This window comes from Haliotis rufescens, unplaced genomic scaffold (genome assembly GCF_023055435.1).
Source record: "Haliotis rufescens isolate VD_foot unplaced genomic scaffold, xgHalRufe1.0.p SCAF_44, whole genome shotgun sequence".
In the NCBI taxonomy this organism is placed as follows: domain Eukaryota; kingdom Metazoa; phylum Mollusca; class Gastropoda; order Lepetellida; family Haliotidae; genus Haliotis; species Haliotis rufescens.
Window position 1 is genome coordinate 2728215 of NW_025964157.1, and position 15303 is coordinate 2743517.

At 40.0% G+C, this 15303-nt stretch overlaps 1 protein-coding gene across 1 annotated transcript; it reads right to left on the reverse strand.

Annotated features, from left to right (window-relative positions):
* Positions 1-231: 231 nt before the first annotated feature.
* On the reverse strand, positions 232-10801 carry LOC124136069 (39S ribosomal protein L46, mitochondrial-like). The gene is made up of 6 exons (XM_046501846.2): positions 10653-10801; positions 9006-9216; positions 6348-6481; positions 4537-4679; positions 2436-2561; positions 232-1423 (listed from the first exon to the last, which is right to left on the reverse strand). Exons 1-6 carry the CDS (start codon positions 10732-10734, stop codon positions 1271-1273), a joined length of 849 nt encoding a protein of 282 aa, XP_046357802.2. The 5' UTR covers positions 10735-10801; the 3' UTR covers positions 232-1270.
* Between the last annotated feature and the right edge of the window lie 4502 nt (positions 10802-15303).

Genomic DNA, 15303 nt, shown 5'->3' on the forward strand with positions numbered 1-15303 from the left:
CCACGAAGGCTGTTCTGCATGTCCGTTGTTTCATTGTGCTTCAGGTAGTTGTGGCATGACTTCACAGCTGAATAGTTATCGTGTGATATATCATTTCCCTGTAACTACAGAGACAAACTGCATCCCAAGAAAGTGTTTTGTTACAGCCCTGTCGGAACCCAGTTTCCACATCCTCCACAAGTCGGCTGTTGTCTGAAGGTTCATGTGATAAATACAAGTCCAAGGTTGTACTATTGTTGTATTCTTTATTTACAGTACAACACAAATGCCAATGTTCACAGTTAAATCATGATGACACACAGAGAGGAACCAATAAAAAATGTTCGGAGTCTTCATTCTCTCTCTCTAACTCTCTCTTATCATGCTAAGATTAAATAGGGTTCTTCTTAATTGCTTGTTTACCGATCCATTGACCCCATTGTTTCGCAAGGAAATAATCTCATAAAAATCAAATCTGAGGACACCTCAACTTGATGTCGGTTCAGTTGTTCTGATCAGCCAGTGAGCGCCGAGACTGCTAAATTCAGACCAACATATCTAATTTCAGTATCTATATAACGAACTTACCCAAATGTACATAACAAAGGACGTCCCATTATGTTGTGGATATGTCATACACCCTGTCGTCTCTGAGCGGCCTGGCTTCTACACCATAAAGGGAGGACAAGCATTTGTGTCCAACATGGGTTACTTGTTGAAATATCTGAACTGAGATGACCATGAAATGAACCTCATCATCATAGAAAGCTGACATCTGATTCTCTCAAGAGCCCACACTGCTTTCATTTTAGCCAGGGGGGTCAAGGTCATTAAGTGTTCACCTGACACAACCTTCTATGGAGAAAGTTACTTCATCAGAGTAAAAGATCTGATCTTAAAGATATTGAGAAGGAAAGAAATTTTAATTTCCCTCAATTTTGCTAATTAAATAGATTATAAAATATGGAAGCACTGATAAGACTTTGACTAGTCATTAGGTAAAATCATCATTTTCAGTACTTTTTTTATTTCACTCGGCAAACAAATACTTAAACATGTTTCAAATTTGTTTGTTGCTCTTAATTCTTTTTGAATTTTTTTTTTGTAAACCAAGAGTTGAAAGAGTGATCTTCCGGTGTGACAGAATGTTCCTTGTTTGATTCCGATCAGAAGTGGGATCCTTCACCTTGAGTCTCATGTCTGAGAAGTTGAGAACCATATATACTGTTAAACCTAATGTGTGACCACCAGGTAGATGACACACACACACACACATACAGCTAACACACATTCATATCTCAAGTATGAAAGACTTAACACTGCTGTAATATGATGGGTGCAAGTAGTCCTTCAGTTCCCTCTTTGTCACCCACAGAAAGTCTTCAGCATTGCCCTGATCTACCCTTACACCACCTGTCTTGTACGCAGCCTTGAAGAAAAACAGCTGAAACAAAAGAGTGAGCGAGTGAGTGAGTGAGTGAGTATGGTTTGAGTGAGTGAGTGAGTATGGTTTTATGCCGCTTTTAGCAATATTCCAGCAATATCACGGCAGGGGACACCAGAAATGGGCTTCACACATTGTACCCATGTCGGGAATCGAACCCGGGTCCTCGGCGTGACGAGCGAACGCTTTAACCGCTAGGCTACCCGACCACCCCTGGAAGTGAAGACATTACACAGACATTGGATGGCACAGTTAACAGGACAAATCATGTTCATTCACCAACCATCTCATAAAATAACATCTTGTATTCCAATTTGAGTATAGTTAGATTTAACCGTTCGAAGTTTAATGTTTGAAACATCACGCTCTATGTCCAGTTGCAGACTCAAATTAGCATGGTTCAATTTACAGTGACCTAGTTTTACACCGAAAACACAGTATGTTTGCTGTTTGTCTCAATTAGACGCATTAAGGTCAAGGCTTCTATAAGGGTCAGGCCTCTTTAAGGGTAAAGCATTCATACATATAATAAGGGTAAGGCTTCTATAAGTGCAAGGCTTCTATAAGGGCATACCTTCTAAAAGGGTGTAAGGGCAAGGCTGCTATAGGGGTAAGGCCTCTAAAGGGGTAAGGCCTCTATGAGAGTCAGGCCTCTATAACGGTAAGGCTTCTATAAGGGTAAGGCCTCTATGAGGGTAAGGCTTCTATAAGGGCCAGGCTTCTATAACAGTAAGGCTTCTATAAGGGTAAGGCCTCTATAAGGGTAAGGCCTCTATAAGGGTAAGGCTTCTATAACGGTAAGGCTTCTACAAGGGTAAGACTTCTATAAGGGTAAGGCTTCTATATGGTAAGGCCTCTACAAAGGCAAGGCTTCAATAAAGGTAAGGCCTCTACAAGGGCAAGACTTCTATTAGGGTAAGGCTCAAAACATAAAAACGAAATAATTAATGTCTCATCTTAATTGAAGAATAATGTCATGTTAAGAGGGTGAATCATCCACATCCAGGCCTACCTTTACTCCCGTGTCTGTCTCAGGGCTTGACCTGAAGACGTACGTGTGTACACCACAGGGGGCGTTCCCGACAAACTGGGCAGATAACTCCTCCCCACAATGGACACCCAGGACTCTCTCCGCAGTCTGTTCAAACAATTATCCATTGCATGTGTGATGGGGATAGAATCAGTGATAATACCGTAATCCACGTAATAAGCGCCCAGGGCGCTCTCAAAATTACAAATAGGGGGTTCTTATAAGAATATTATTTTGGTGTAAAAACAGAGTTGAAAGATAAATTTCGTGGTTTATGCTGACAGCCTGAAATGTTTATATACGACAGATATATTTTTCCAGAATTTAATTGCCCATAATTAAGGGTGCATATAACACACGAGTGTGTATTATACGCTTGTAAATAAGTCTTGCGTTCATTGATCAATCGGAAGGGGTGCTAATTGGGCTTGTTCACTAGCCAATATATTAGCAAATATCGCCGTGGGCGCTTATTAGAGCGGGGCACTTATTACGTCCAATACGGTAAATCAAAAATATTATTTTTCCCATAAAAACAAAAAATTATCATGAATGTTGTATGATTGCAACCAAATTTTGTTATATCACAAAAAAACTGTTTTACAATGAAACCAGATTAGTCAAAGGAACAAACCCACCTCCAGACACCCTCCTGTTTTCTGTCCCTTGACTTAAGACAGGGTTTCACAGTTAGGTACTGGAGTAGTATTGAGGATATATAGAGAGAATCTCACCTACGGGTGTTTTGATATAAAAGATATATCAAGTCGATAAAAGGTTTTCCAAGGGGTTTTAAACTTTTTGGTTTTCATGTAAAAATAAATGTGACTTTTAACCAATCAAAAATGAATACTGTGTTCACATCAAGACGACAGTTTATAAAACATCAATTGAAAAACCTGAAAGCATGTTTAGAAGTGACTCATTTCAAAACCTAAGTTTGGGAGATGACCTGGTTACTAGGTTTACCCGAGGTTGTAGGAACCTGATGCAATATAAGGTAACACAGTGATAGATTTATAAGCAGCATACAACACAAGTTGTTGGGGCTGCCTATTGATATAGATCATAGAGATCCATAATCGCTAACTAAATATCGATCAATTATCGATAAATATCAGAGAAGTTACTTTGAGCAAATAGGTAAAAAAAAAGTCCGAAAGAAATCAACACTCTTCATGCCGCTGGTGAGTGGTGACACATTTATGCATGGATTACTTTGTGGACATTAGATTCATAACAAAAAAAGTTGCTTTCCTTCTTTGGCAATTGACATAATTGACAATAACAAGTCTCTTTTGGTAAATTTAAACTTTATTTTATCACAATTGTTTGTGTGAGATATTATCGATGACACAATCTCTATATCGATAATCATTAATATGTCTTCCCATCGATGATAATTCTGATTATCGGTCTTTTTGGCCAGGCTTAATGGCATTTTAGCTTCTGATTTCTTGTCGAGCAGCTTGTCAATAAATCTATGCCTCTCACGTGTGTTATATTTACTTCCCTCAATGCTTGATAGGCAGACAGTGAGTGAGTGAGTGAGTATGGTTTTATGCTGCTTTTAGGAATATTCCAGGAATATCACAGCGGGGACACCAGAAATGGGCTTCACACATTGTACCAATGTTGGGAATCGAACCCCCATCTTCAGCGTGACGAGCAAACACTTTAACCACTAGGCTACCAGACCGCCCAAGGCAGACAGAGAATGCCTGACAGATGACCTTAAGCTTGTTGTGTCTAGCTTGGCAGTAAGTTTGCCTATGAACTTCAAGATGTGTCTTGCTCCATTTCCTCTCTGCTTTCCACTTTTGCACTCTGCCTGGTGCACATGTTCGTCATACCATGGTGCGTTTGCTCGGTGAATAACCGACTTGATAACACAGGGGCGGGCCTACCCAGCAAGTCTGAGAGAGTTTAGTGATGTAGCTTGGCAAGTGCACGGACATCTGAAGGGGTAGGCACAGCAGCTAAGACTGTGCAATATCATTTCAGATAGGCCTCAGACTATGTCAGTACTGTGGACTTTAATACCCAAGGCTTTTGTTGCTTTATGATACCGATTGTGACCCACCTCTCTCATAGACTCCCCCTCCGACCACCTTCCCTGGGGGAATACCCACAGCGGCTTGTCCCCGACTTTCTGCTTCACCAGAAGAACCAGCTTCTCGGCCAACTTCCTGTCAGTGGACTTCTTGTCTCCAGACTTGTCTGCATCTGAAACATCAGGTATTGTCAACTGAAACATCAGGTACCGTTAACTGAAACATCAGGTTTCGTTAACTTAATCATCAGTTATCAACAACTGAAACATCAGGTATCATCAACTGAAACATCAGGTATTGTCAACTGAAACATCAGGTACCGTCAACTGAAACATCAGGTATCGACAACTGAATCATCAGGTATCATCAACTGAAACATCAGGTACCGTCAACTGAAACATCAGGTACAGTCAACTGAAACATCAGGTATCAACAACTGAATCATCAGGTATCATCAACTGAAACATCAGGTACCGTCAACTGAAACATCAGGTATCGTCAACTGAATCATCAGGTATCATCAACTGAATCATCAGGTATCATCAACTGAAACATCAGGTACCGTCAACTGAAACATCAGGTATCGACAACTGAAACATCAGGTATTGTCAACTGAAACATCAGGTACCGTCAACTGAAACATCAGGTATCGACAACTGAAACATCAGGTATTGTCAACTGAAACATCAGGTACCGTCAACTGAAACATCAGGTATCGACAACTGAATCATCAGGTATCATCAACTGAAACATCAGGTACCGTCAACTGAAACATCAGGTATCGACAACTGAATCATCAGGTATCATCAACTGAAACATCAGGTATCATCAACTGAAACATCAGGTATCAACTGAAACATCAGGTATCGACAACTGAAACATCAGGTATCAACTGAAACATCAGGTATCGACAACTGAATCATCAGGTATCATCAACTGAAACATCAGGTATCATCAACTGAAACATCAGGTATCAACTGAAACATCAGGTATCGACAACTGAAACATCAGGTATCAACTGAAACATCAGGTATCATCAACTGAATCATCAGGTATCATCAACTGAAAAATCAGGTACCGTCAACTGAAACATGTGGCATAGTCAACTGAAACATCAGGTATCATCAACTGAAATATTTTTCATATAAATTGTAATTCTTAAATTCTTAATAATGTTAAATATCTTCTTTGGTGTCTTTGGTGTCTTTGGTGTACATGAAGCAAATACGTTTCAATTGCGAAAGTTGACTTTATAGTTGAGTAAAAATCTAACTTCTAAATTCTCATTTAACTTTCAAAAAAGATATTGAACACAACAGTCTTTAACTCTTTGTTGAAATTCAAAAAGAAACAAATCAATGTTTCAGATTTTAGCCAGTTATGCTTACAACTTTTGTGAAACCCAGAAGCAAGGACTCAAACCCATGATCGTATTATCAAAGGGACACAACTCTACACTGGGAAATGTCATACCTCAGACATGTAAGACAACAGGATCACATGTCCTGTGCACGATGAGAAAACATGAGCTGTCTCAGGCATCTTAACCCAATTCAAATAGCTATAGGTGAGTGAGTGAGTGAGTGAGTTAGGTTTAAAGTTGCTTTTAACAGTATTCCAGTTACATCACGGCGTGTCAGCTTAATGTGGGAGGAAAGCCCTATGGGTCAAGACACCAACTCCCAGAAAGGATGAAAAAGACAGACTATGTGATTTTTTTCAGGATAGTGATCTCATCTCCATGGCAGCCTATAGCATTGAAATCACTGATTTTCAGTTGATCACAAAACTTTCTGCTCTTCAATATGCTGCTCAGATGTTCAGCAAGAGACGCACTGACCGGTGACTCGGTCGGCTGGAGTGAACTGTTTAGCTTCCATCTCCCACATGTCCTCCAGGTCAAGAGCTGTCTGTGTGACCGCCTCGACCTCCGTCTCTTCAAAGTCATCCTCCTTGCGTCGTGCTTCTCGCAACCTGAAAACACAGATGGCACTTGACCTTCACTTTAGCATCAGACTTCACTTAACTTGAAAACAGATGGCACTTGACCTTTAACTTAACCTACAGACTTCACTTAACCTGAAAACAGACTGCACTTGACCTTCACTTAACCTACAGACTTCACTTACCCTGAAAACAGATAGCACTTGACCTTCACTTAACCTCCAGACTTCACTTAACCTACAGACTTCACTTAACCTACAGACTTCACTTAACCTGAAAACACAGACTGCACTTGACCTTCACTTAACCTACAGACTTCACTTAACCTGAAAACAGATGGCACTTGACCTTCACTTAACCTACAGACTTCACTTAACCTGAAAACAGATGGCACTTGACCTTCACTTAACCTACAGACTTCACTTAACCTGAAAACAGATGGCACTTGACCTTCACTTAACCTACAAACTTCACTTAACCTGAAAACAGATGGCACTTGACCTTCACTTAACCTACAGACTTCACTTAACCTGAAAACACAGACTGCACTTGACCTTCACTTAACCTACAGACTTCACTTAACCTGAAAACAGATGGCACTTGACCTTCACTTAACCTATAGACTTCACTTAACCTACAGACTTCACTTAACCTGAAAACACAGACTGCACTTGACCTTCCCTTAACCTACAGACTTCACTTAACCTTAAAACACAGACTGCACTTGACCTTCACTTAACCTACAGACTTCACTTAATCTGAAAACACAGACTGCACTTGACCTTCACTTAACCTACAGACTTCACTTAACCTGAAAACACAGATGGCACTTGACCTTCACTTAACCTACAAACTTCACTTAACCTACAGACTTCACTTAACCTGAAAACATAGAGAGCTCTTGACCTTCACTTAACATTACAAAGGTTCATTGTTTGAAAGAACACTATCAACAATGCAGGAAATATGTCAACGTTCTAAACATTTTATTATATACTTCAGTGTGAAAAAGTTTTCTGAAGTTGAGAAAAGTGATATTTGCGTTGCAGTGAACATAACACTTGATATTTCACTGCAGTGCACATAACACTATGACAGAACTATTGTCATACAACAGTTACCTCCCCTTAAATTGCCTCCCTTTATTGTAAGTGTCTAGCCTGGACAAAAACTATTGACAGATTTTTTATGTAACTTCCACATTGACATGACAATATAATGACAGATGGTCATTTATGGTGTTAATATCACTTCTTGCCATTTGTTATTCTCTCGAAAATGTTTTGTTAAAAACTGTAACTTTCTCACTTAACTCGTCAATCACATAACGAAATCGACATCCGGTTCGTAAACTGCCATGCAGATTTTAAATGATTGCAGGATGTGCAAAACATGTGTACCACCAGCTCTGCATCAAAAGACATTTCCAAATCTTTTCCTGTTTTTAATCAAAGTGCTCAAAGATTTGTTGCACTTTGCAAAGTAAGACCAGTTTTATCACAATATAGATCTTGATTAGCGATCAGATCATCTTGACTGGGTGTCGCCATTTTGTTTGGACCAAATACAAGTGATATGAGCGGTGGAATCTGTTTGGTCAGTAGAAGGGACGTAGAAGGAACATAACTTATCATAACCAGTGGTGGCGCTACGATCGAGCTCAGAAATGTTTAGACTAGTTTGGCAAGGGTGGAAACTGGACTTTTATAGTCAATTAAGTCCCTTACCTGGGGAAGATGGTATAGTGCTGCAGATGATGGCAAGCATATGTTCACAACCTACAGATAATCCAACAGCCCTATAAGGTCTGCATCTTGTCATCTAGTGTAGCAGGCGTGGAGCCATCACACAGATGACATCCATACCATGTCAGCTTGCTGATGGAATTAACCTCTATGGTCATGTGAGGTGAAATGGGGTTTAACATCGCATCCAAGATTATTGCACTTATATAGCGACGTGCATGTACGTGTATGTGTGTGTGTGTGGCTGCTTGTACTCGTCCGGACTGATGCCGATTTATAGTGCTAGCCCACTGAGATACCATGCCGCCAAGCGCCAGACAGGGTAACAACAGGTACCATCTTTTAACGTCTTTTGGTATGATGCGGCTGGGGATCGAACCCCGGACCTTCCGCTCTCCGGGCGGACACTCTACCACTAGACCACAGAGGCAGTCTATGGTCATGTGAATGAGTGAGTGAGTATGGTTTTACACCGCTTTTAGCAATATTCAAGCAATATCATGGTGGGGGACACCAGAAATGTGGTCATGTGGACAAGGCGTCTGATGTCAAATGGAATCAGAAGTGTAGTGGGCTTATGTTCACTGCTGGCTATAAGCACATGGTCGACATGAAGGCAGACATATTGGAAGATCTCTTCTCTACTCTCCACTAGCTAAAGAGTTACCCAAAGAATTAGGCTCCTGGGAGTTATCTCCCTTAGACCATGTATGAATATGCCGTAAAGACATAACAGTGTCCAACTTCGAATCAGAAGGACCGTGGTTCAAATCCCATCACATGCATCATCAAGTTCATTTGTATCTTACACATCGTTCCTGTGTCGCAACTCATGACTTGACAAGAGACTGTTCTCAAACTCCATCTTGTTGAGAAGCTCCCCAAACTTTTCCTCCATCTTGGTCTTGTGTTGTGTAATGACTGGGGGTCGCTCCACACACACGGCACTCATCAGCTGCCATTGCTTCAATGACTGGCCTGCCTCGGAGCTGCTCGCCCAACGTTTCAGACAATGAAAACCTAAAAGTAAAAGATACAAAAAATTCTCTGAAGTTTCAGAATCACATGGGAAGAATTAATTTCCTGGAAACGTTCCCTGATTTACATATCGGGATAGTATCATCAGTTGATGGTGGGTTTTCACGCTTATGAGTTCATGTCTTTACGACACTTGGCAGTGTTTTAAATATTTTATTATTGCACTGTTTATCTCCATCTTCCTCATGTTTGTCTCACTGTTGTAGTCAATACAGGCTCGGGTATCTGCAGCCCGACGTCCAATCCTGGGATAAAATGAATAGTGTAAGATAGGATAAGTTTAATAATTTGGAAATTTTATTCTAAATTGCATATTTATATACTTATTGTATCTCACAAGCGATATGCCCATCCGACCATCCCCACATCACAGTTCCTCTAGCCTGATCGCTCTACAAGGAGGATGAGCTGACAGAGAGACACATGTCATCAGCTCGTGTAGTGTTACCGTGTAAGGTTACCATGCACGGAGCATGTAACTCACCCAGTTACTAGTCAGTAACTTGGGGCATGCTGGGTTGTGTTCAGGTGAGGTTTTCTGTTTTAGAAGCTGGAAACATGGTTCAAGCACGTTTCCACATAGTATCGAAGAAGAAAGAAGAAATGCATAGTGTGAGATTGGATAAGTTTAAAAATTTAGTTTTGCCCAAATTGCCTGATAGATTCCTGATCCAAATCTGCATTGCACTTTAAATGCTTCGTACAAAAGATAACTGAATCATTCCAGTTTGCATGGTTTATTAGTTGTTCAAAACTGGACTCGGCAATATTCCAGCTATATATTCTGTAAATAATAGAGTCTGGACCAGACAATCCAGTGATTGACATCATGAGCATCGATCAACGCAATTGGAATGTGATGACATGCATCAACCAAGTCAGCGAGCCTGACCAACCAAACCCATAAGTTGCCTCTCACGACAAGCATAGTCGTCTTTTACGGCAAGCATAGGTTGCTGCAGACCTATTCTACGAGAATCCTCACAGTTCTGACATGCATTAGCATGGTTTGGGGAGTGTACTTATTTTCAGTACATTAGTGCTTCAAAAACCACTGACCTCTCAATAATTACCTTTGCACTTTTATCATGCTCCTAGATGCATTTAATTGCACTGTATATTTTTCCAAAACTACCTTTTACGGCAAGCATGGGTTGGGGAAGACCTGTTGTACCCCGGATCTTCACAGGGGGACAAGCATTGGTTGCTGAAGACCCAATTCTACCCCGGATCTTCACAGGGGACAAGCATGGGTTGCTTTAGACCTATTCTACCCTGGATCTTCACATGTCCAATCAATGTTATGACGATCATGGAAATACGCGTAGAAACATCTGAAACATGCTTATGATTTCAGGCGCTAATGTTGACCTAAAGAACCAATAGGCAACTCGTGCAAAAATACATTTCTAATTCACCTTGAAGCCGGTTTCTTCGAAAAAGTGAATGCAGTACCGCAAACCTCGAACAACTTGCAGCCATGCTGACAGAGATTGTCATGAGAGTTACTTCCCCTACGTCCGACTAAACCAAGCTCCTCACAGCGATAGTCCGTTCGCGGAGCTATGTTACCAAGAGTGTAACGAAGGTGTCACGCGCTGGACAGGAGCTTACAACTAAACCTGTTTCACGATTCCTTCTGCGCTTCGTCAACTTTCGTAATTATGATATGAATAGACAGAGCCCAGCTTATCCACTGTCGATAGAAATAAGATATGACTTAGATCTCCTTTCGGTTTCGATTGGTTTCACTGGTACTGTGTGACAACACGTTATTCCATCTCTCAGCGCTGTTTGGAAGTAAGTCTAGCAAGTTATTATTAGATCCAACATGTGTGAAAATGGGTACCGTACGTCCGTGTTGAGAAGTTCAGATTTGTAGATTTGTAGACATAGAGTATTAGATAGATAGATAGATAGATAGATACGTCTTTGGTTTGACAAAATAGAATAAAAGTCAGGATTTGATGTCCAAATAAGAAATAAGTGAAAGATGTTATAATGCACCAGGTCTAGACTTTGTCATACCCAGAAACTCGTAATTGTCGATTTTATTATTTTATTTTTATGGCAACCAAAGTAACTTTTTGAAATTGAAATAATTGCATCAAGAGGTTTGACATACCACAAGTGAGCGCCTAAGGCACTTTGTGATAAATCAGGGCCGCCAATTGGGTACTTATGCTTAGGGGTGTATGTAAATTTGTAACCCAAATGAATTCACACCTCTAGAAAATAGAAATAAGAAATTTCGTACCCAAATCGAAAGTAAATTCATAACACTATGCTACAAGCAATGAAGTAAGCTATATAAAATATTAACTTAGACAACAACAAAAAAAATTAATAATAATTAACAATAAGATTAACACTTGTTTCAGTTGACAATTACTTCTGGTCTCCTTGATGGATGGAAATTAAAACAATCAAATAATAAACGTCTGGACCAGACTATGAAGGGATTGATCCTCGATCAACAGAATTGGGATATTGGTTGTTGTTTTACTACCATGGGTTTGATTGTGTGTTGGTGATTGTTGTATGTGTATGTACTTTGTCGGGAATGTTATACAGAATGAATGGCTGACTTTATAAATGTGAGTGCATTGATTCGTGGTGATAAATTTGTTTTATAAAATCTCAACTGCTTCTGTTTTGTCCTAAAATTCCCTATGTGATGAATGGACTGTGACATCACACAACTCGTTATAGCGAGAGAAATTGCACGGCCGTCTGAAAAGTATGGTTGGAAAACTATAATCCAACAATAGTACTGTCTTATGAACAAATATTTAGAAATACAAAATAGGGTTACAAAGTTTCTAAGCTTTAGGGTCACAAATTTTCTTGGGGTACGAAACTTCTAAGGGTACGAATTCATTTGGGTTACAAAATTACTGCAACCCATTAGTATTGGTTTCAAAATATTTGGATGAGATGTTTCAATCACGTTATTGTGCCCTTGTAGAAACTTTGGCTTTGATTACTCTTAAATGACTGTTTTTCATTAACAGGTTTGTCATAATGGAAGAGGCTCATCGGGAAGTGATACGAAGAAACTGGTTATATTTGTTGGAACGAGTTATCATACATACAGGTGTGACAGACTATCTGTTTCAGGAGAAGGTACTTTCCCAAGACATGCTGGATTTGATTGACAGTAAAACAATAGCAAGACAGAAACTTACCGAATTCTTTAACTTACTCGTAAGAAGAGGTCCCGATGCTTTTGAAAAGTTTTTAACTGCATTGCGTACCACACAGCAGGAATTTATAGCAGATAAGTTACTGCAAGATTTACAGTCACCAGTTTCATCGTCTGATGTTGAGGCAGCTGAGCTTTGTTGAGAAATGTTTTGTTACTATGGTTACTTTGAGAATATGAGCTCAAATTTGCCAATTGCTGGGACATCTCAGTGACCTTTGTTATTCATGCAATTCAGTTGTTCAAGTGTCATACCTTAACTGAAGGAGGAATTAGAAAATCATATGTCGGCAATAGTTATACATGTACCAGGACCAATACTTTTCAAGGGGTATTCAACATGTGGCCTGTGTGGCATATTTACTAGATTGAAGAGGAAACAACAAGTCCTTCGATCACGATTCACCAGGACCTTCTAACCTAGCTTATGGCATGTTTCCAAAATGCTTTGCCCACCCCATCTCCCCGAGGCAAGGGAGTTAACTGACTTTAAAAGTCCAGTTTCTACCCTTTCCGAACCAGGCAGGAATTTCCAGGTTCGATCGTAGCGCCACCAGTGGTGATTTAACAAGTTAGGTCCCATCTACGTCCCTCCTATTGACCAGTCAGATTTCACCTCTCATATCACTTACCCCGTGAGGTGCATCAACTCACATGAGCACGTTAATTAAAAACAATAAAAGATTTTCAAAATATCTGTCGATCCTGAAAATCCTGCAGCCGACCGAAATCTGCACGTTGAAATCCATATTGTTTACAAACTAGATCGTTATTCGATTTTGATTGGACTATGCATGGACTCGTTAGTCCATCCAAAATGTAACTCCGGAGTACCAGCCTAGTTTGGCAAGGGGGGCAACTGGACTTTTTGGTTGGTTAACTCCCTTGCCTCGCAAAGATGAGTCCACCCCAGTAGCAGAGTAGAGATGTCAGCATCCCGACAGTCAGCAGCAAGTGACTTGGAGTCCCAGTTTGAATCCCATTCTACGCATCGTCTTGCTGTGACTTCACATCAGGAATTAGATTACTTAGATCATCTCCAGATGCAGGCATGGTGTTCAATGAACCAGCGCTGTTACTGGAAAAAGACAGAGGTACTGGTCAGTTTGTGTTGGTCAAGTATGGTAATGGGTGGCCCAGTGTATCAGTGCCAGTTCCAGCCTTCTTGTATCAAACTGTCACTGGAACCAAGGTCAGGTGATTCTTGAGTATCCAGAGTATTATGTCTTGATTCCATGACCGGGGTCTGATATGAACCCAGTGGCCACCATGTTTTGAGTGGATTATTGACAAGGATTGTTGATGAGGATTGTTGATGAGGATTGATTGTTAAAGAGGATTGATTGTTAAAGAGGATTGTTGATGAGGATTGTTGAAGAGGATTGATTGTTAAAGAGGATTGTTGATGAGGATTGATTGTTGATGAGGATTGATTGTTGAAGAGGATTGTTGAACTGATGTTGATGAAATGTGACCATAGACATAATCAAAGATACACATTTCTACCATTTCTACTAGAACTAGAATTCGAGATCAAGATATTCATCCATTTTTGCATACAAGTACCAAAACCAAATATATCTAGAACCCTCATAATGAATCATTCAGATAAAACTTTCTTATATAATCTTTCTGTTTCAAAAATAATGTCTTGTAAGAAGTACCTTCCTTGGATAAATTGTGGCTAAGGAAAATCCAGTGTCTTTTTTATCCTCTTTGTTATACAACTGCTAATAGTCTTATATAAAGCACTTAAAAGAGAAATGGGTCTCAAATGTTTTAGTAACGTCTAGTACTGTCAATGTAGCTCCATTCATACAGGAGTGGGTTTAGTTCTGTTCATTATATTTCCACCATCGTGATGTAGCTACAATGGATCTTAACATGCTTACAGCAAATATATATATTTTTATAGATGTGTTTTATTTTATATTGATTACATTTTATACCTGCATTTGCTCAGGATGTGTGAATGTGATGAGTAATTAAGTGCAAAAATATGAAATAAAAGACTACAATAAACAATTTTGGTCTGTCTGTACAATTCCTTATTTCAGTTGAAGAAAGAAAGCAGCAAGCTGGTAGTGTCATGAACATGTGTTGGAATAAGATGAGCAGATGAGCTGGGTTTTAGTTTATTATATTTATCGGTTAAAAAAGGTTAGTGTTTGTTTAAATTTAATTATGTCATAAATTCTGCAACAGGGGCGGGGGATATAGCCACGTTAGTGTCAAACTCTTGTTATTCCTGAATAATTATGAGGCCTGCAATTATTTAGGCTAAGCCATACACCCTGTTATTCAGTCAGTCAGTCAGTCAGTCAGTCAGTCAATACTGATGATTATTGTAGTAGTTGTTAACTTACAAATTAGATGATGAGCAACAGACTATGGTATGTTATCATGGACAAGTGAAATGGACAGCTATAGATCCAGTGATGCACTTTGTAAACCACCTTTGCTCCTCATTTGTTGGCTCATAGGACATGTTCGGGTACTGTGTGAGTATGGTTTTACGGCCGGCGCTTGGTGTTGAATAACCTTGAGTTGTGTCCCCTTACCAGGATCCAGTGATGCAGTTCAGCACCATCCCAAAGCTCCTTGGTTTCACTGAAGTCTAAACAGGTAACCAGTTGTGTGACTTGGAAACATGCTGTGATCTAGCCGAAATACAGTTCAGTGCGGCAATAAACCAAACATACCTGCTTGTCTTATCACACTGATGTATGTGGAATTTCAGCTGCAGTACTTACATCCAGAATTACAACACCAGATTTTACTGAATCAAGTTGATTGAAGCTTCACGCCTGCATCTGCGGATGTAGGATCCACGAGTGTTCACCCCTCCCACTGTTTGAAGCATG